The sequence below is a fragment of the Lates calcarifer genome, linkage group LG8, assembly GCF_001640805.2.
Source record: "Lates calcarifer isolate ASB-BC8 linkage group LG8, TLL_Latcal_v3, whole genome shotgun sequence".
NCBI lineage: Eukaryota > Metazoa > Chordata > Actinopteri > Centropomidae > Lates > Lates calcarifer.
The window spans coordinates 21,301,273-21,322,325 of NC_066840.1; the positions used below are offsets into that span (position 1 = coordinate 21,301,273).

Consider the following 21,053-nt stretch of genomic DNA (forward strand, 5'->3'; position numbering starts at 1 on the left):
CCACCACCCCAAAAAAAAACAAAAAGAAACTATTGTATGCTACCTGACCAGCACCAACTGGCAGATAGACAAATCTTTACATGTTGAATATGAAAATAATTACTTTGTTCTCTGTTATTGTCTCTCTTGTCTGTAATCTCTTTGACAACTTGTCAGTGTGTTATTGTAACAATCCTGGCTTCTGTTAGTTCCTTTGGCTTATACATTATACATATTGCAGGAGCTGCAATTTTTTGACAATTTTTTTCACACCATACAAATGAAGCATTGTGCTGTTGTAGAAATGCCATGGGCCTACAAATCATATTCTCCAGGTGCTCCAGCTTTATTTTTATTTATTTATTTATTTATTTATTTATTTTCTGTGAAAATGAAATTCAAAAATTCGCACTAGAATGGGAACTCGTAACACTATCACAATATTTGCCAAAATAATCAGAATTTTTTTTTTTTTTTTTTTTTGCATATTTTTCAGCCCTAGTTGGGGAATGATTGTGGTCTTTGTTGCTTCTGACACGAAGCATGAGACAGAGCGTGACCTTAGTATCTGGAGTTCAAGTCAAGTACTTCCTACATTCTGACATCCACATCAAACTCTTCTTTCTGTGCCAAACAATATCACAATACTTCTAAAGGAACAAAATATTGCCTGCAAATGTATTTCATTAGGCATTATATTTCCTCAAAAGCATATTAGCAAATGCAAATTACTTGCACATGATCATCACACGGAGAGCACAGGGCTGCACTGCATTTACTTGAAATACGAGCATCCAGATGAACTGCAAAACTGTCTGGGAGAAAAGAAAAATAACTCAACTGAGGAGCATACAGACTGGCATCCACAAACTTTACTCTCATATTGCACACACTCTGTTTCACTACTGACCAATAAATATTGACTAGAGAGCGGTGCTTCAGTGCATTAATTACGATCTATGATGCATTTGGCTTCGAGCAGCCTGATATATAAACTCGCACAAAAAGCAAGATGAACTCCCAGTGTGCACAGACAGCCTAAGCAGATGGTTATAGTGATGCATTAAAGAAATGGCATTGCTTCTGAGGTCAGATACATTACACGTTAAGGAGTTATTATCAGTGTATGCCTGAAAAACAAAACTCCAAAAAGTAAACACTAGTTAGTTTAGCATAGTTTGTTCCTACAGAGCCTTGTATAATCCTGCTAACAGCTAAAAGCCACATAATTGCAGGGTTTTGTTTTTTCATGTGTTTAAAGACCATGAATTTCAAAGCTTCCTGAGCATCACTGAGAATTTCGCTGTTATTAAATCCTTAAATTTCACGTTTGACAGCTATGTGGCTTTCAATTAAATGTGTTCATGAATATCTGAGGCTCAGCTGTAGCAGCTGGACGTCAGGGTAAACAAACCGACTTAAAGTGTTAAGCCTCGTTCACATCCATAACATCTCCCCACACACAGTCCTGCATTATCCTCTAACCGTCACAGAGGATTTAGACGAGATACAAGTGTGTACACTGTGACCTGATTGGAGCCAGTCAATTTGCTAGTTTATTAATTCCCCCATGGTGCCCTGGCATAATGATTATTCAGTGAATTTGTGTCACACAGCCAGGCATCCTCTGCCACCAGCGGGGTCAGCGAAGGTCGCAGTCATTTGTTATCAGTATGCACATCCAATGGTCTGGTCATCAGCTGACATCAGAGACAAATGAGGAATTGGGCATGGCCATTCATTTATCGATGACCTATTACTTTTTCAGAGCATGGACAGAAATGCACATTGTCTGGTGTTCAGTGTGAACATGAGGGTTGTTATTAGAGTTCGGTACTGTAACTGTGCACTTGTAAACAACTTCGAAGGAGCATAGATCACAGTAAGGGTGGAGGCGATTCAGATTCTTGCTCAAGGACACTTGAGGAGTCACAGCAGATGCTTGCTTTCAGTGCAGATGGTGGTTTTCCTCTCTACTGTGGCTTCTTCTTTAATCACAAGAAAAGACAGAAAACAATGTATGCGATGTGTTCTAATACAGTGTGGAGGATGTTCTGTCAGTTGTGAAGTTCTCCTTTGTAAAACAGAAAACATTATTTGAAACTGGTTCATAAGAAAGTTCATATCCAGACTGCAAGAGGTCCAAAACACTGCAGGAACAGTCGGTAAAAAAAGAAGACAAGAGAGCCTTAGAACCTTAGCCTTTATTTGCTGGTTTTCTTTTGAATTTAGAATTGATTTCAACAATCACACTGCAATATGTACTTAACCCAGGTACCAATTATTTTGCTGAGATTCATACACTACGCCTCAAATAAAGTGAGGACTACTATTTACTGATAACAACAGCACAGCTGACCAGTTGTTGCAATAATGACAAACGATAGGTTTGTGGCTGATGTTTTGACATGACTGACAGCAGCTAATTAAGTTAGCTTTACATAAGGCTGCTGTTGACAGCTCTATACTAAAGCTGCATTGACTAACTTTAGCTTCACAGACTGAAAGGATGAGTTGTTTGGAAACCCAAAATACCAGGTGTTAAACCTTAAATATTATGTTTATAACAAGTTTACCTGCGATATTCCACCAACACCATTCACCAACTGTCCATCATTTACACTAGGCAACTATGGCAGAGATGACAGCCAACCGCCTCCCTTGTTTATGTCCAAAAAAAGGCTTGTTTTATGACTTAAAGCCATTACAAAATGGGGAACTCTGCAAATCTACTGCATGACCTTTGATCAAGTTCTCTAATAACAATCAATAATAATTTCAGTATTTCAAAATGAGTTAAAACTTTTAGTGTGGAGAATTGATTTAGACAAAGCAAAGAAAATGATTCTGAATTATCTCCTTAAAAACAAAACAGGCAGAAGATGCACTCTGTGCAGGTAAAATATTAACCTTTAGTCTGAGCATGTAGGCAACACCAAGGTCCTAACATATGTTACTCCAGTGTGCATCATTTGAAGGGCATCATCCCTCGATGCATGCATAATGAAGTGAACGCTGTGTGAAGGGGTAACAGACGTACTTGGACAAGGCCAACATAATCAGATTGTCATTGCAGATGGATCAAAGCCCCGATATCACAGCAAAAAGACAAGCCTGGGAAAAAAAACACAAAGCAGTATAATGGAAACTGGCCTCTACAAATCTGTAACAACCTGATCTCTTTGTAAAGCCATTCCAGCTGCCTTTTGACATCTCTGCTGCTCATGCTGAATCTAAATGCTCACAACCACTTAGGCAAAATGCACCCCAATGTTTTGAAGTATGTTTACTCCTGGACAAGCATGTCTTTTCCAACAAGCTATACTCCATTTCCTTTTTCTGGCATGTTTTTTTTTCTTCTCTTCCTAAACTAAGAATGTTCATTTGGTACCCATCTGAAGTTTTCCATTACAGCAGCTCAGAGTCCTGAGGGAGAGAGCAAGAGTGTGGTAAACAACAGTCAGAGGCTCTGAGCTCACTCGGTGCACCAAGTTAAGCTGGCCCACAAGGCCCATGAAGGAGAACAAGGGGATGCAAATCAGAATAAACAACTACTAAAACAATACCAAAACTTTTACATGGCATATAAACAATGTAGCGTTCCCTCACACCAGCTGACACTTAGCTCGATTAAGTTCTTTGAAAGTCTCAACAGACGTTTAGCAGGTACATAAGGCTGTGGGGAGAGCTGCAAACACTGGAATACACAAACATCTACAGTAGCAGCAGCAGTTAAGTGTATTTTTAGCCAACCTGTTGTCATGCAAAGAAAAAAGTTTTTTTAATGTATTCATGGCTAAAGGTCTAACATCATTCAATCTGTCATTACCCATGGTTTTCTCCAACAATCACTGAATTAAACTGTGACCATTAGCGGTGTCTTGGGAACAGTGAGCTCCTGAATGTCACCAATTTATTGACAGTGAATTATTTTTGACATATTTATGGAGAAAAGAATTTAATGGCCCAGAGCACAATTCATTTTTAGCCAGCTTGTGTTGTAGGTGTGCACAGTTTTGTATATTTCATTTCAGACTTGCAATAAGGGAATTTCCAGTGGTTTAGTTTTTCCTTGAGACAGTTTAACAAACCTTTGACTATCGGACAGTAGGGATGGACCAATACGATACCTGCATCGGGTATCTGCCCGATACCCTGTTCCTGTACTCTTACTCATATTCGTAAAAGTGTCCCGATACCACTTTACGGCAGCTTGACGTTCAGTTGGGCGGTCAGGTGCTAATTGAGAGCAAGGAGGAGCAATGTCGGCGGTGTGGAGGTATTTCAAAGTGGATGATGGTGACAGAAGTAAAGTGGACTGCAAATTATGCTCTGCAAAGTTGTCAAGAGGAGGAACGAAAGCGAGTACTTTCAACACAAGCAATCTGATAAAACATCTAAAAAACAGCAGCAGTGTGGAAAGCGAAAGGCCTTTTAGCTCAGTGTTCCACATTGTAGATGAAAACCGAAACAGACTAACAGCTGATAATGCATTGCTGATTACATGATAATGCCTTAGTTGCTCTGCCACAGTTTTACGTTGGTACAGTTATAGTTCAGGGCTATATTTAAGTGAAATATGTGGCAAGGCTGTTTGTTTAAAAAAAAAAGATGCAGTTGAATGCTAAAATGTCAATAACAGTACTTCTATTTGAGTAAAATGTGTGGCAATGCCATATATAATGGAGTGTTCAAATGTCAGTCGCAGCAATTTCTTACAGCCAGAGAATGAAACAATATCTGATGAAAATAAAACACGCAAGTAAATGTACGAAGTGTAATGGCATTAATAAGTACTCATATTGGTACTCAGTATCGGCAAGTACTCAAATGTAACTACTTGTAATTGGATTGAAAAATGTGGTATCGGTGCATCCCAAACGGACAGCGTTTTGAATAAGTAGAAAACCCTGATATAATATAACAGGACTGTCACAAAGAAAACACACATTTCATAATTTGAGATTATAAATCAAAACAAGTTCTGTACTAGACAGTATTCAGGTCATAAAATGTTCTGTGTAGTTATCCTTGGGCTATCAATTCAAAGTCACGCCCCCTCCCTTCCACTTTTCACTTGGAGAGGCTACTTGAAGGTTTACTTTAAATCTGAACCTACCATAAGGTTTAAAACTAAACAGCTCCTGTGTTTCATGGAGAGTTTGCAAATCTTATCCCATGTACACAAGTGTAATAATCATTTTTGCACACTCAGCTGTCAACCTAGAAAGCTCCTCTGTCCTGAAAGATGGAGATATGTCATAAGCAGCAACTTTAACGAAAGTATTCCTGGCAAAGATCCTCATTTGGTTAAAAAAATAATTTGTCGATCTGGTGGTAATAAGTGTCAGAAAGACAGCCAGTTGTAGCTTCGTTATCTTTAACTTTACGCATGTCAAGCCAATGACTCATTTCTGTCTGCCTCTGAGGTGTAGACCTGTATCCATCAGAGACTTTACAGAGGTGTTGTGTTATCACCTGAAATGCACTTCCTCTACTTCCCCCATCGTATGCTAATTGCAGCACTGTGACAACACTTTTACTCCTGGTGGCATAAACAACTCGTGAACATTTTATGAGAAGCTATTTGCGGCATAAGAGCTTTTTCAGCCCTTTGGAGACGAGTAACCCACTATGTTTAAAACATTGATGACTTCCCTTCCACCTCAGTGGGTCCACTCCATAGTCCTTCCTCTGAAATGCAAAGCACAAGTGAGGTCTTAGGGGGAAAAAAAAAAGTGTGACGCCATTTCTCATATTTAGTAAGTTCATGCTTTTCTTAGTCAATCATACCTCACCATGTGACTGTAGGTAGACATACAATTATCTTAGAGCAAGTTTCATACTGCTGCGTGGTTGGATTGGATACTCTCTTGCTTTTAATTAATGTGGCCTTGTTCTTTCTTTTGCTATTTTTGTTTTGTTTAATTAATTCAATCTAGTCTAACTCTATGTGAACAGTGCATAAATCCTTGGTATCATTAATAAAGGGGAAGGTCTACTCCTTTTTAATGAAAGCTGGGCTCTGCAACCTGCTGATCTGAAACCTTGCCAGCTCTACTCTGTGACTCTGCTTTCTAACTATAAAAAATATAACACTCACCGTGAGGAGAAAGCATTTGCACTCACATTTTAGACTTTTAATTCTTATAGGAGATGACTGAACAGTGAAATGCAATTTTCTCTTTAACAGTAAAAGCAGCCACAGTAAAAAAAAAAAACAAGAAAAAGCGCAAAGGTCAAAGCCACTACGCGCTGACAGGAGTCGCAGCAAAAAATACTCCTGAATGTGTTGAATTATCACATATAAGGAGAGGTGTTAGATAAAGAAATACAGCAAAGGGGAAAATGTATTACATTTTAAACAAGACAGGGACATTTTCAGTGCAGGTACAGTAGGAGGTAGATATGGGATGGGGGGGTTGTTTTCTACTGAACATCCATCTTGAAGTTCTTTACAAACACAACTGACAGCACATGAATAGACTGTGCTGAAATCTAACAGAGCACCCATATCAAGTCACGTTCATCACAAACCACTTTGCAGAGTACAAACAACATGCCATCAATACAAATTAAAACTATCTGAATAAAGTGCACGTGGGATTTTCTCCAGCTTGTCAGTGAATGACAAAAATATTAATAGCTATACCACGGCTGTCTTCTACGGTGCCTAATAAACTATGGACTTTTTTTATATTTTATTGTTTTACAGTTCTGAATGATTAATTAAGCTCTGTTGACACTGATCCACAAGGAAAAGAGACTCTTTAATGTAATAGTGAAAGCATCTCTTTCAGATAAAAACATCAAATGTGTGTTTGCCCCAAAAGGTTTTCAATTTATGCAGAAAATAAGGTCTGTTATTTATGTAAACACTTTGTTCTAGGATATAAATTACACCCACTAAACTCTCAACTGTGATTTTTAATGCTGTAAAATGTTATTTCTCTATTTATACTAATTGCATGTGTGGTTCAAATACGGTGGAGAATGTTGAATTGAGGAGATTATCCTGCAGAGCAATATGTGCGCATATTTTTATGTATACTAAAAAGGTTATTTTTGTTTTTTTCCTCCGAAACCCAATACAAATATTCCAATGGAAACCCACTGTGACAAACAGAGATTACATCTGGTTTGGTCTACTGAAAGAGGTCATCACCCAACTGAATTATCTTCACAAGTAGCCAGAAAGGCTACAGAAAACAACTGCTTAAAACATACAACCAGAAGAAAATCAATAAGACACCTCGAAGCCACTGGACATACAGAATTATCAAATCAAAAATTCCATAAATGCTGATCCTGCTACCTTCCCATAACCTTGCCCCATGACAGCTAAGACTACACCAATACAACTGAAACTCTGTTTCTTCACTTTGCTGTGAGAGATGGTAGAAAGACCTCAAAATAAGGCAGTTGGTTAGGGTCAGGTTCCTGGTCGGCAAAATATTCACTCTGAACCTTTTATTTTCACTCTTTCCGTTTTCTTTTTGTGTAATTGCAAAGATTAATGTAGAAAACATCCTGGTAATATTAGTCGGCTTTGTATTTTTAGTCAACACTTACCATCACTTTCAGGGGTTGAAATTAAATCTGCAAGGATTAGTAAATTCAATCAATCAAATAGTCAATTGACAGAAAATCCATCTACAACTATTTGGATAACTGTCATTCTGAAACAAAAATAACAAATATTTGCTGGTTCCAGCCTCTAAAATGTGGAATTTCTTTTTTTTACATGATGCCAAAGGTGAACATTTTCAGGTTGGTCAAACAAAACATCTGAAGGTTGACTGTAGTAAATTATAGCAGGAATTCGTCACCATTTTTTGACATTTTATAAACAACATGATTATCTATCTATTATCTATATCTATTGATCAAAAAGATAAGAGAAAGTGAACACAATTGTTAGTTGAAGCCCTGGTTGAACTGCAATTTCAGGAGCTGAAATCTCCTGGTTGAACTTTCAGTTAACATATTAATATTTGAAGCTTGTTGACTTAACAGGCATGAAGTGAGTGTCTGTATGCTATTGTTTCAAAGTGTCAGAAACATTTAATCAACATTTCCCACCTTGCGCGGCACATCCCCTCTCAGATTGTATCCACAGGTTGTGAATATTATTAAGGTGCCACTCGTCTGTTTCTGCCTTCTCAGCTGACAAAATGTGATTACAGATGCTAATTGGATCTTGAGTGTTATTTATAACTTAAGTTGCTTACAAATGTTAAAAGCTAAGCCCAATTACATTCATAAAGGGAATGAAAGAATACAGACTTGAAAAGCTGATTTATATATTGGATTTAAAATCAATGAAATGCTCTCAAACCACAAGCTTTACACATTGATGTTACTGATTTTAATATAAACTAACAGCTCCTATCTATCTCCCATTTATCATATCCCTAACTTATATTAGCAGTTAAAATACATTTTACATCTCTGATTGAATTATGCTATTCCTCCATTTGCTCAACTAGGCATTATTTTTTTTAAATCACTTCTAAGCTCTAAAAGACACAATGTGGCTGAGACATCAGCTAACAGAATAAAATCCACACTGCATATTAATCACTAATGTGCACCTGCTTTTTATTGAGTTACTACACTTGTTACTTTCTCCTTTCAGGTTTTACAATACACCGTTATAAAAGATAGTGAACTCAACACTTAAATGTGCCTCAGCAGATGCTGCAATATTTACATTTATTAAATTTTTAGAAAGCTTTCATGGAGCTTACATAACTTGCTGTGTAATGGATGTGATGTAAAATGCAGCCATGTGAAATACTTAAATCATTATCAAAAGAAAAAATACAAAAATGTATTCAATATCCATAACAAGACTGGAAGAAATGTGTTACTTCCACCCTCTTACAGTATGTGTGTATGTGTGTGCGTGTTGGTGTCTGGCTGAGTGCATGTGCTACAGAGTGGATATGAGAGCACCTGGCAGCCACTTGGCAACTTTCCGTCCCATTTCATTCCCTCTCCTAATGACTGAACGTGGGCCTGGCTCCTCTCTAATTCTGTCCACATCAGGATGCAGCACTGAGAGCGTTTCCACCAACAACCCCATTTATCAGAGATTGCCGACTAATTGTAAACACCCCATGCTACTCCCATAACTACTTCATATTACAGTGAGCTGTCTAGTTTTTAGGCAAACAGTTTCTCTTTCCATATCTGATATTTCGGGTTTGCTTTCTCTGCTGTGGTTGTAATGGTTTTCAGATGATTGTTACTTTATCAAACATTAAGATACTAAGACAATGAATCTTGGATAGAGGAGTTTAGGATTGTCTTTGGGTTAGTGCAGAAATTTAAGAGACTTTGGGGTTTTGGTTTATGACTAAAATAAGAGTTATAACCAAGTTAAACAAGTGAAACAGTCTATATACTGCTGGGAATGCATAGCTTCATGTTTTCTTTATCCACAGATTAACTTGGGTAGGACTTGGTTTGAAGGTGATAGATGTACATTTTTGCTATCACTACACAGCCAACATTAGCATCACCAGCTGTTTACTAAAACTAACTAATTTAGGTGGAAATTGCTCAAAGTAACTGCAGCATCCAACACTAAATGCTCTTGTCCTAAGCATTAAGAGTTCCCTCCATTTTCAAGGTAATGTTGTGTGTGATTTGAGGGTCTTAAGGCCAAAAAATAAGCTACAAATACCTCTCATGATGGTAAAAGTACAGAGAAAAAAAAGGACAGAGGTTTGATTAGTTTCTAGTCATAATGGCTATGATTGTACACCTGGATGTTCCTTCGCCGGGGCAAGCACTTTTTCGTGGTTAAGACACTACTTGACCAGACAAGGAGAGTGAATTTTCAGAGGACGAACTCTCAGAAACTCAGACAATCAGAACAAGCTGATTTAACGCACCCCTATCACAATTTATGCCTGTAGTATAATTCCAGTTGTGCTTTTGTTACCCAAAAACTATTTTGAATATTAGATTCAATTCATAATGACAGCTTTTTTGTGCTGAGCAATCAAATAGCAGTAGGAGTCATTTTATTCTAAAGTAATGGATATCTTATGTAATGTAATGAAGCTCATGTGGTTCCCAAACTTTGCCACAGGTTGACAAGCTAAGGAGGGGGATCAAGGCTTTTGTTATATAGACTACTGAGGGTGATACTGTTTAAACTCAATAGGGGCCTTTTTCAAAGGTCAAAAGCAAGATGATGATTTTTTGGTGTAGTGCCACCAAAAAATAGGACATGATTGTAGAATATAGTCTTCACTCTGTGTGTGTGGAGAGATTAAAGCTCAAAGTACTCCTGTCTTACAAAAAACCTACAGCAAAAGAGGGGTTTTTTGTTGTTGTTGTTGCCATGATGAAACACATAAAAGACTATCTAAGATTTCAGCTCATGAAGGAACAGAAGAAAACAAAAATTGCAGTTGGGTTTTTTTTCCCCCCCAAACAGCAGTGATAAGCTAAACCTCCTGCTGAGAACAAGACCATACGAGACAACAAGAGCATACTGTCAGTCAAATTGACTTTTTATATCTCTCTACATACAAACAGTGATACTAACAGTGCAACAAAAAAGAGCTTTGAAATACAATCTGGAATCTGAGTGCGTTAGAGACACTAAGACCTTAGCTGTTTTCATTCATATGGTCTATTCTTGCCTCCTAAATGCCTTAGGTATTAAGGCTGTTGTCGCTGCTGCAAGGCGATTAATGTCAAGCCCCTGGGAAAAGTTGGATAAAGACTTCTGAGAAATCTTTAAGAATTTCTTCTTGTATTTATCATTTTGGGGTATTTGGAACAATGAAATAAAATAAAATAGTTTTATGTGAATCGCCTGAGCAGTTTTTTCATGGAGTTATTTCATGTTTGGACATTGATGTGGTCCTGCCATTCAGATAAAACGTACATTAAAGCTAATATTGGCTGAGAGCAGGAACCGTCCTTCAAGATAATGTTCCTTCCTATGATTACCGTGTTGACCTTCAGATGGGAAAAAAGAGCACCGCTATTGCCAAGCTTTCATCATTATCCACTGTAAGTACCATGGTTTCATGCAGATCACTAAGAATTATTGATGAATCTCAATTAGATTCGTCTCACTCCATTTAATTCTAAATATTCAGGATATGGTTTGCCAAAATTATGGGTATCAACATCCTGGGAGTCATTTATATGCTGAAGATGAGTGTTGATAGTAATATTGTTGATCTTGCTAAGTGTGCAGCACGTTATGCTTCCTTTGGCAGTACTGATGGTCGCCATGACACCTATCAAACTCTTTTTACCCTTGTGTGTGTTATTATTTTCAAATAAGCAGTTTAACGTTCTTTGCAAGTTCATTAAGCAATTCAAAGACCTGAAAATAAATTGCATGCCATAACAGTATAGTATGGTATGGCTCATAAATGTTATTCTTATGGCTGAGGACAGTCAGTCAGTGTTTATGAGCATGAATAATTTCCCCGTCAAAGCCAGGAGCACGGCAACTACAATGTGAACCTTTTGTGCAATCGGGATTCTGTAGAAATAAAAATCGAAAGTAAATGAAAAGAAAGAAAGAAATGAAAGAAATGATAGTGAAAGTAAAGAGGGTTCTTTTTTCCCCGGAGGTAACAGTGAATTTCCTACATCAGAACTGATAACAGTGTGAAGCTCATTTGGTTTTCAAAGAAATCAAATCTTAAAAATTCACAAAAAATCTGTCTTCCTATAATTTTCAGTGGAGCAGTTCAAAACTACACAAACAGATGCATTCTCCTGTTGCTCAAAAAGATTTTTTTGACTTTAAACCAGAGAGCAAAGGCCGTCAAACAGCTAGCTTACCATCTAAAATGTATATCCAGGGGTGAGACCAACAGAGATATCTAGTTTAATCTGCATTTAAAGAAACTCTATTTGAACAATAATTTCTCACAGATAGTGGCCCATTAGAAATCTGTGCCCAGGCCGGAAACATTGCAGTAGTTCAAATAATAGTTCACAGCATGCAGAGTCTTGCTGGTTCACAGTCGAGCCATCTAATTAGGAATCAACTTACACCTGGGACACAGGTGAAAGATGGTAGGATGGAAAAAGACTGTGCGCTTTATCACACTATTCAAAAATCAAGCTACTTTAGGAGGCACACACATCTTTGAGGGTAGTTTTACAACTTTTCCTCTTTGAATGCAAGAACCCAGTTAGACTTATTATCTAGTATAAGTTTATTTTAGCTAGATATTTTGACTTGTCATAGTGGAAAAAACACAGTTGCACATAATAACATTATTAATAGGTTGTTTCATTTCAGCTGTGCCAGCAAGCCAACTCGTTTAACCAGCATGCACAATACCAGGGTCCTTGCACTGGAAAAACAACACAGAATGGCGCTATTATTAATGTTATCAGCAATAGCTGTGTAATTGCTAAGTGAAAAGGCAGATGCCACAGTTGTACCAACTGCATTAAATGATTGTCTTTGACTGATGTGAGGTGTCCATGGGTTTGGTTTTCAGGCAAATCCACCTTATTAAGTGCAAAGTTGAATGTATTGGAGCTTTTCTATTTGTAATTACAACAAATTGACATGAAGAAACCAGACTCAAGGACTCAAGAACTCTAGCAAAAACCAGAGGCTCTTCCAGCAAAATACTTCAATGTGACTTTATATTTTGTAGTGCAACATCCTGAATCTGATGTTTCCCAATGAGATGGAGGATCCAATTGCCACCATAACTTTCTAGAGTAGCGTTATAAAATCCTGTCTCAAATTAGTATAATCCTTTGTGGAGTGATAAGCCTTCAACCTCATGGACATTATCACTCAAACTGGACTTCCTAGACTGTGTTTTATCTTCACACAAGTAACTGTAGCACACAGCCTACACAGCTCTTATTTTAGATTAAAAACCTTCTCAGGAGAGACTATGAAGAAAATGAGTCCCTCTTAGATGCTAATCATGTTGTGTATAAATTATGATTTATGATTTGCCATTTTAGGCTAAGACTGAGAATCATTCAAAGAGCATTAGCCTGTATTAGAAGCGTTTTCATACTCAGTGAATGATTAGCTTAAGAACAGAATTGATGAATAATGGGCGGACAACCAAATGCAATATTCTGTTAATCTTTTCGTGGGTGTCTTTTTGATGCCACTGTCAGGTCATATTGCTATCAGATAACTTACAGGCCATATCCAAGAATTTAGACGCTCATCCAGAAAAAAAGCAAGTTATAATATGAAGATAAATGCATGAAGATCTGCAGTACAAACGCAGCCTAATACTCTTTGAAGTGCAGTGTGACCATGAAAGGTATAGTTGCCTTTCTCCCCCAAGGAGGTAAAGAGTAGTACCATACAGTATTTAGGCCAGACACAACTGTCCTATTATGGCTTAGTGGGTCAAGGAGCATAAGTGGCCTGTAAAGCTGACTGGAAAGTCATGTGGGAATTAAAAAGGAAAATCCTATAGGTCTTCTTTTTTTTTTTTTTTTTAACTCAGCAACTCATCTAAGCCTGTCCGTGGTGCTCGCACGCAGATGGTGCAGTGTAGTCCCAAAGCCTGTCTTAAAAAACGACTTCTCTCCTTGCCCAGAAGAGGACTGCAAACAATCTACAGTAACTTGATTAAAACCTACTGCATGAAAGCTACTACAAATTAAATTGTGGCCAATCAGTGAAAAGCTAGATGGAACAACAGGGAGTCTTCCAATAATCCTGTCTGAGAAAAGTATGGTGCAACACAGTGCTCACCGCTCCTCTGTACAGCTGTGACGAGTTATTAAAAGTGTAACCCGGCCCAGGGGGTGGTGTGTAATTTTAGAATTAATATACAATTTAGAGCTTGGTGTTTGCAGCCTCTGAATTATTCAAATGTACTGCTGCTATGGGCTTGGGTCTGGTGGGGGTAAGGCAGCTGCTATGCATACAAATTAATATATTATGTCAGTATATGAAAGAATGGGAGATGACATAGATCAGGGGAACATAAACATTGGTGCCAGGCAACAAAACAAGATGTTTGCTCTTGTGCAGAGTTCAAACCCGAATGGCTGTACCATACTAATGGGAATTGTCTGGGATATGCAATTGTTATTTAAGACTAATATTGCAGTCTGTCTGTGGGGAAATCTCTCTTCAGTGACCATATTTACATGCATGAAGATGTCTGAACAAACCTACATGTCAACACATGTCCTCCAGTTATGAGAAATGTGATAAAAAAATCTGAAATTCTATGGTATTAAATAAAGTCTGGCTCAAGTAGCTTCATCTGTATACTTAGAATATTAACAAAAGCACAGTATCATATTAAAACATACTGATAACAGGCTATACTGTAAGTCCTTTTTCCTGTTGAAATCCACTGTCACCATGAGCTGAAATTTGCTGCTATGGATTGATTTTTCAGTCATTATAAAGTCACTGAGCACTTTCATTAGAACACCACACTTATACTGGGTGGGGTCTCCATTTGCTGTCAAAACAGCCTCAGCTCCTCATGGCATGGTTTCCACAAAACGTTGGCAACAGTCCTTTGAGATTCTGGTCTATGTTGACATAACTACATCACATAGTTCGTGCAGATATGTCTGCTGCACATTCATGCAGTGAATCTCCCTTATACGGGAGGCCACTGAAATCCACTGTACTCACGGTCATGTTCATGAAACCAGTTTGAGAAGACTTTTGCTTTGTAACATGGTGCATTCTCATGCTGGAAACAGCCATTAGAAGATGGTAAATTGAGGCTCTAAAGGGGTGTGCATGGTCAGTAACAATACTGACGACAGTTAAATGCTAATATGTGTGCTAAACAAAGTGTGCCAAGACTGTTGATGCCAAATTCCGACCCTACCATCTGCATGCCTCAGCAGAAATCCAGATTCATCAGACCAGGCTACGAGTTTCCAGTCCTAAACTACTATTTTACATTCAGAACCAATGAAGTCAAACAAAAAACTGAAACCCCTGAAAGTTGCTATAAAGTTGTTGAAGCTAAGTTAATGTTAACATTAATAATAAATACACAACTGTAGTTTTATTCAAGATTTATAGAAATGAATTTTGTTGTCGTCATCTTTAAGTATAGAAATAATGTGCCTATTAAAGCTGCAACTGAAAAACAACAATACTGGAACAGTGATAATGCATCTAGTGTCACATCTGTGTAGTTGTTTAACCTCACTGTTGTTAGCATGCAGTGAAAATCTCATTGGCCTACCAGCTACAGTAATATGACCACAAGCACATTATTTACTGAACTGATGAAGTTAGACTGCCTTGGCATCGTCGACTGGACAGGTGTGACCTGACAAATCTGATCAACGTCTCTCCAAAGCAGATTACGGAGCGCGCCCCTAGATATAGTAAATGTGTCATGTTTCACCACTCTCCACCACAACCGTAAAGATTAATCTAAAATGATACATTGGTTGAAAAACAGTTTGAATTTATACTGGTATAAATGGTTGTATTTGAGCTTTAAATTCATACTGGTTTCAGTGGTGTTTGGTCAAGAATAATGCACTGTATTTTTAGATACTATGTGACAAGCGTGACAGTCCGAATTACAAGAAACCAAGTTTAAAATAGTGTTTATTTGAATTCTGAACAAGCCTTTAAACCTGATAAAAAGCTGAACAAAAATGTCATTTTTAGAAATAACGGGTTTGCTGCACTGAACATGGTCTGTTAACACCAATGATAATGTTGGAGCTTCGCTGTTTCTCGGTTTTGCACCATACTAGCACGTCATCTTTCATAGCAGTGTTACCACCGCTGACACTTTTTACATGTAATGAGGATGGTAAGATTATCTCAGAAAGTTTCATCAGGTATTTCATATGGCTAAATCAGTCTATTTATTCCGTAAAATTGCTTTTCACCGGCAGCCCAAGGTCTTGCTGCAGCCTGCATAACAAGCTCGCTTAGTGTGGCACACACTCGTTCTGGGACTCCAATTACAGAGCATCCTGGAAAACGGCTGGCATTTGTCTGTCTTTGTCTCTTCCGTGCTGACATTTAGTTAGAGTTTATAGGCCACTGCATTTCCTCAATCTGTAATTTATTTTTTTTTGTTTTCTCATCCATACTAAATGTAGGAATATAATATCCATCCATCCATTTTCCAAACTGCTCATCTTGTTCAGGGTAACAACACACATTAGGTGAGAGACTGGGTGGGGTACACCCTGGACAGGTTGCCGGAATATAATAGTATGAGACAATTGAATACTGAGGAGGAATGGACTGAGAGGGAATTCAGCTACAATCTACAATATAACAGACACACCTAGTTTAGATATTGAGGAAGCACAGTATGTTAAAAACCCCAGGCAGGCAAAAAAAAATAAAAAATAAAAATTAAGACTTATGGTATTTCTTTAGATAATGGACACAGTGGAGGCCCAAAACTATAATCAATGTATTATGCAGGAGTTATAAAATGCTGACTGAATCCCTACTTATTCCCCACCAGGATTTCTTTTGCACCTCCTTATAAATATCAACTGAGTCACTGTACTCTGCTCAGCTGCTCCTGTGCCTCCTCTCATTTTGGCTTGCTGGATGTCCATTCAAAATGTTGCTTGTGACGTAGCTTGTAAAATTGAAGTTTTAATGCTAAATTGACCTCAGTTGTGTAATAATGAGAAGCCTCCAATGTACAGGGCGATGCTTGAATTATTTATGATTTTCTCTACAGTTCGCTTGCCTTCTCCTTATTGGGGCTGGAAATGAGTTTGCTGAACACTGTCCAAAGTGAGATCTCCCCTCTCGGCTTACGGAACATGGCGCATTAAAGTGAATCACAGCAGACAGCTGGGGCCGCCCTTTATGGTAATGCACCCTCTACAATTACTGCTTCGACCTTCCCTGGTGAAGAAAGATGGGGAGACGTCCATTTAGCGGGCCCTTTCAAACACTTAGTGGCAGACATGTTGGGCAGCAGGACCACCTTTTGCCTGACATTGACTCTTGTTTAGAGGAGACAGAGAAGGCATTAGAAAGGTGACAGGTTGACAGATGACATGCATCTGTCAAACAGCAAGAGGACCGTGGCGCATTAATGCATCCACACCACCCCACACACTGGTAGATGACAACGGTTGTGGATAATGGTGCAAAGTACAACTGCAACTAATGGTAATCTTCACTGTAGATTAATTTACCTAATTGATTTATGCTATCAGTTATTAAGTAATCAACAGTTTCATATAAACAGCTGGGTGGACAACATGTTTAAATGCCCATTACAATTTAACACTGCCCAAGGTGACATTTCCAAATTGCTTCTATCAAACCAACAGTCCCAAACTCAAATATATTCAATTTTTCACTGATAAGCAACTAATAGAAGCCACAGCTTGTCACATTTAGGGAACTGGCACAAGCTGTCGTTTTTGCTTGAGAACTATAGTGAAAGGAGACATTAACTATACATGTTAATTAAAGCTCAAGTCATTATCAATTAATGGTTGAAGTTATTTTTAAGATAAAAGTGCCAAAAAGTCACTAGGTACAGGTTCTTGAATGTTACTGTTTTTTGGCTTTCTTTGGTCCTCTAAAGCCCGGCACACACTAAAAGATTTTTAAAATCTTAGTAAATCTTAGTAAAATCAGTCTTCACACACCTCACACAACAGGAGAATCCAGAAAGATATCTTTAGAACCAACCGATAATCAGTCCTTCAGTCCTATGCTGACTTTGCTGTCCTTTGGAGCAACCAAACCTCCTAATGTGGAGCTTTTTATTAAAGGCACCATCTGTATCAGGTGCACTCTGGTACAGGAAGTAAAAAAAAAAAAAAAAAAAAACAACATGCTCTGCACACAATGCTCTACATCACAGGTAGTCAATACAGAATATACCACCAATGTGCTTGGGCCCTGCAGTGGCTTCCATCAGACAACAACCCTATACCTGACTTCCATGATGTCCAATGCTGGTTGTGCAAAGCAGGTCATAGGACAGAAAGGAAGAACAGGGAATGAGATGAAACAGAAACTTACCCTTTATCCTCAAGCTCTCAGGGATCCCATCCTGCTGGAACAAAAACAAAAAGGAGGCCACAGTTATAATAAACCACAAGATTACAGCACAACAACATGACAGAAAGCTGTATTCATTTAGCTGAATGACTGAATTCCTTGGTGCTCGTACCATAGAAACCATATTCTACGATACATTAGCCAACTCTCTCTGGAAATGGTTCAGTGTTGAACTCAGTTCACATGTCAATGCAGGCATGATACAAAGGGCCAAGGATTTCACTCTGATAGTAAGAACATGTCTGAGGCAACGTAGTGTTGCCTGTTTGACTGGCAACAAATGATGCATTGATAACTGAGACATTTATGTGAAGTGGTCATTTGACTCACTCACATTCACAACATTAATTTGTAATTCATTAGCAAATACTTCAACTGGCTAGCACAGTCATGTCCACCATGATTTTATTTGGTATTCAGACATTTGAATTCCTTTGCTCCTGCTCTTCTTTATGGATCTTGTTCATGTTGTGGTCTTTTTCAGATTTGCTGCATTTTGTTATCTAATTATTACTCTCTCCTTTTCTTCCTCATATTAGTACTTCCATCTTTCCCCACTTTGATAAAAGCAATTTATGGATCTCCTTGTTGTTCTACTGGTTTCTATAGTGATTGTTGTCCTCATCACTTTCTTTTTCTCTTTCTCTCTTTTTAAGATTAACCAAAATATAATTGAACTTTTTTTGGCAGAAAAAGAAACAGTGGAGTCAGAGACATACAGAGAGAAGAGGAAATAACCATGACCCCTTGAGTAGGTGCCCTATAAAGTCAGCTGCATTTAGAGCATTCATGGTGATGACTGTTGTAGAAAATGCTGCTATTAGGACTACTATTCTAAGTAGCTGCTCTCCACAAACCATGAACACGAGAGAAAGGCATAAATATTTGATTTCTCTACAGTGAAATCTGCATAGCTCATCCTTCTAGTTCTTGTACAGAAGATTCAGTCTCTCTCTACGAGCTCGAGCAGGGCGGTGTTATGAAGTAGATGCATTATGCAACAGGTCTACTGTCAATAATGAACAGCGGTCCCTGACTGCCGACTGAAAATGGTACATTACCCAATTTCTGGGCTTGCACAGAAAATCTGCATACTGTATATTTTAAGTTAAGTTTAAGTTAATTAATAACATATGTTATACTTTAAAACATTTTACACATAAAAGCATAACTGTATCCAAGAGATTTGGTTAAAAATGAATGTTGACTGCAAAAATAATTCAGCTCACCTTGTGTTATGGTTACAGTATACTGTACCCCTTTTTAGTTGATACTACCTGTGCCATTTTCTCCATATTGTCATTCTTATACTTTCATTAACACACTACTGAGTCTGTGCACAACAGCATTTATAACTGCTGCTGCTAATGAGACCTCTATCAAAGGAAAGAACACCCACATGAGCAGTTAACATACTTTTAACAATTCCTAAGTTGAATGCGGAGACCGCCTGTGCCAGCCAGGCCGCTGTTAAATACAGCTGTTGGCGCTCATGTACTGCAGCTGAAAACTGGCAAAAAAAATAGTGTCAACTATACTCACAGCTACTCTTACTAAATTGTCACATACAAGTTACACTCATGAAAAAATAACTGCCTAGGAAACTATTTTCAAGATGACATTATTCACATTTTGGTTGACACTATAAGAGTGCATTGTGAAAAAGGTCCATCACAATATCTTCCAAGTGTCCACAACCCAACAATACTTAATTAACAGAAAGAGAAAAGCATCAACTCCTGACCTTTGAGAGAGAGATGCAGTAAATGTTTAGTATTTTCACTTGATTGATTACTTGATTTGATCATTTGTTTTTCATTGCTGTAACTATTGGTGCAAGTAAGACTATGTCTAGAAATGTCCATATGCAAAAGCCACTAGTTGTTAGCTTATTCCAACAGTTCATGGACAGATTCTGTGGGGCTCAGGGTAAAGAAAACCAAACTGCTAAACACATAACCCAAATTGAACAAAGTGAAATTTTGACCTGATGATGGTGCTACTTTAAAAGGTCAGGGGCTCACCAAAGTTTACAAGACTATGAATGTTTCCGTTGCAAACTATCCAACAGTTGTCAAAACTTTTCATGTCGACCTGCTGGTGGGATTAGAGGAAAAGTCGGGATCACCAAAGACAGCATGATTCATCCTCTGGGCACCATGAATGTCTGTAAGTCTGTACAGAGTTATTGAGACATGTCAGTGTGGTCAGTGGTCAGATGGATCCCACCAACATTTACCACCCAAGAGCCATGCAGTGGTCATGGTTATAAATAAGATGAAAGTATTCTATGAAACGGACAGTTAAAAGTTGCATGTTGCGATCTGGTAAAAATCTGTCTGTACGTCATCTCTGTGGATGTTTTACAAAACATTGTTGATTAGCAACCCAGTAAGCACAAATCACAGAAAACACCTGTGGCTCTCTGACATTCTTCGTACCCCCACCACCCTCTAGACGAGGTGACATTTAGAACTGCACTACAGGTAGGGAAGATATCAAATGGGGTGTATTTGCATATGGCAGACAGTGTTCACACTTCATTTGTTTGAAGAGAGTGATTTCCCCAGGGCCGCTGGCAGGCCTGTCTCTGCTGCCCTGAGACTCTGGGGACGGCAGAGCACCCAGCTGTACAACCCGTGGTTCATCTGCCCCTGTCACAGCTAGCTGGCTGACCGCCCACATTTTTCTCTCTCTCTCTCACTGGCTTTATCTCTCACCCCCCACCACCACCACCACCACCACCACCACCACCCTCCCCCTTGTCCTCTCTTGTACTGTTTCAGATTCACATCCCACACTCCTCCACACCATCAGCCTTAAGTACACTTCAATTTTTAACATTTAACTGCAAATTGCAAAATACCTGTAAGACAAATAAGTGGAAGATACACCATAATATCCTTAGTAATCCTGGCTCTATCTGTTAGTTGTGCATGAAAACAAACACAGGGCAACCAGCAAAAAGGTTGAACACGCTTCAACTATTGCCGCAACCCAATGCCCTATCATCCAGCAATGGACTTCACTGGCAAATCAA

The 21,053-nt window shown here is 38.4% G+C and overlaps 1 protein-coding gene across 1 annotated transcript in view; it reads right to left on the reverse strand.

The window, feature by feature from the left end:
* The window catches only part of fstl5 (follistatin-like 5), a 160,812-nt gene that overhangs the window by 110,843 nt on the left and 28,916 nt on the right, over positions 1–21,053 (reverse strand). The window contains 1 exon segment of the mRNA XM_018687637.2: positions 17,975–18,005. Coding sequence (XP_018543153.1) covers positions 17,975–18,005 — 31 coding nt within the window.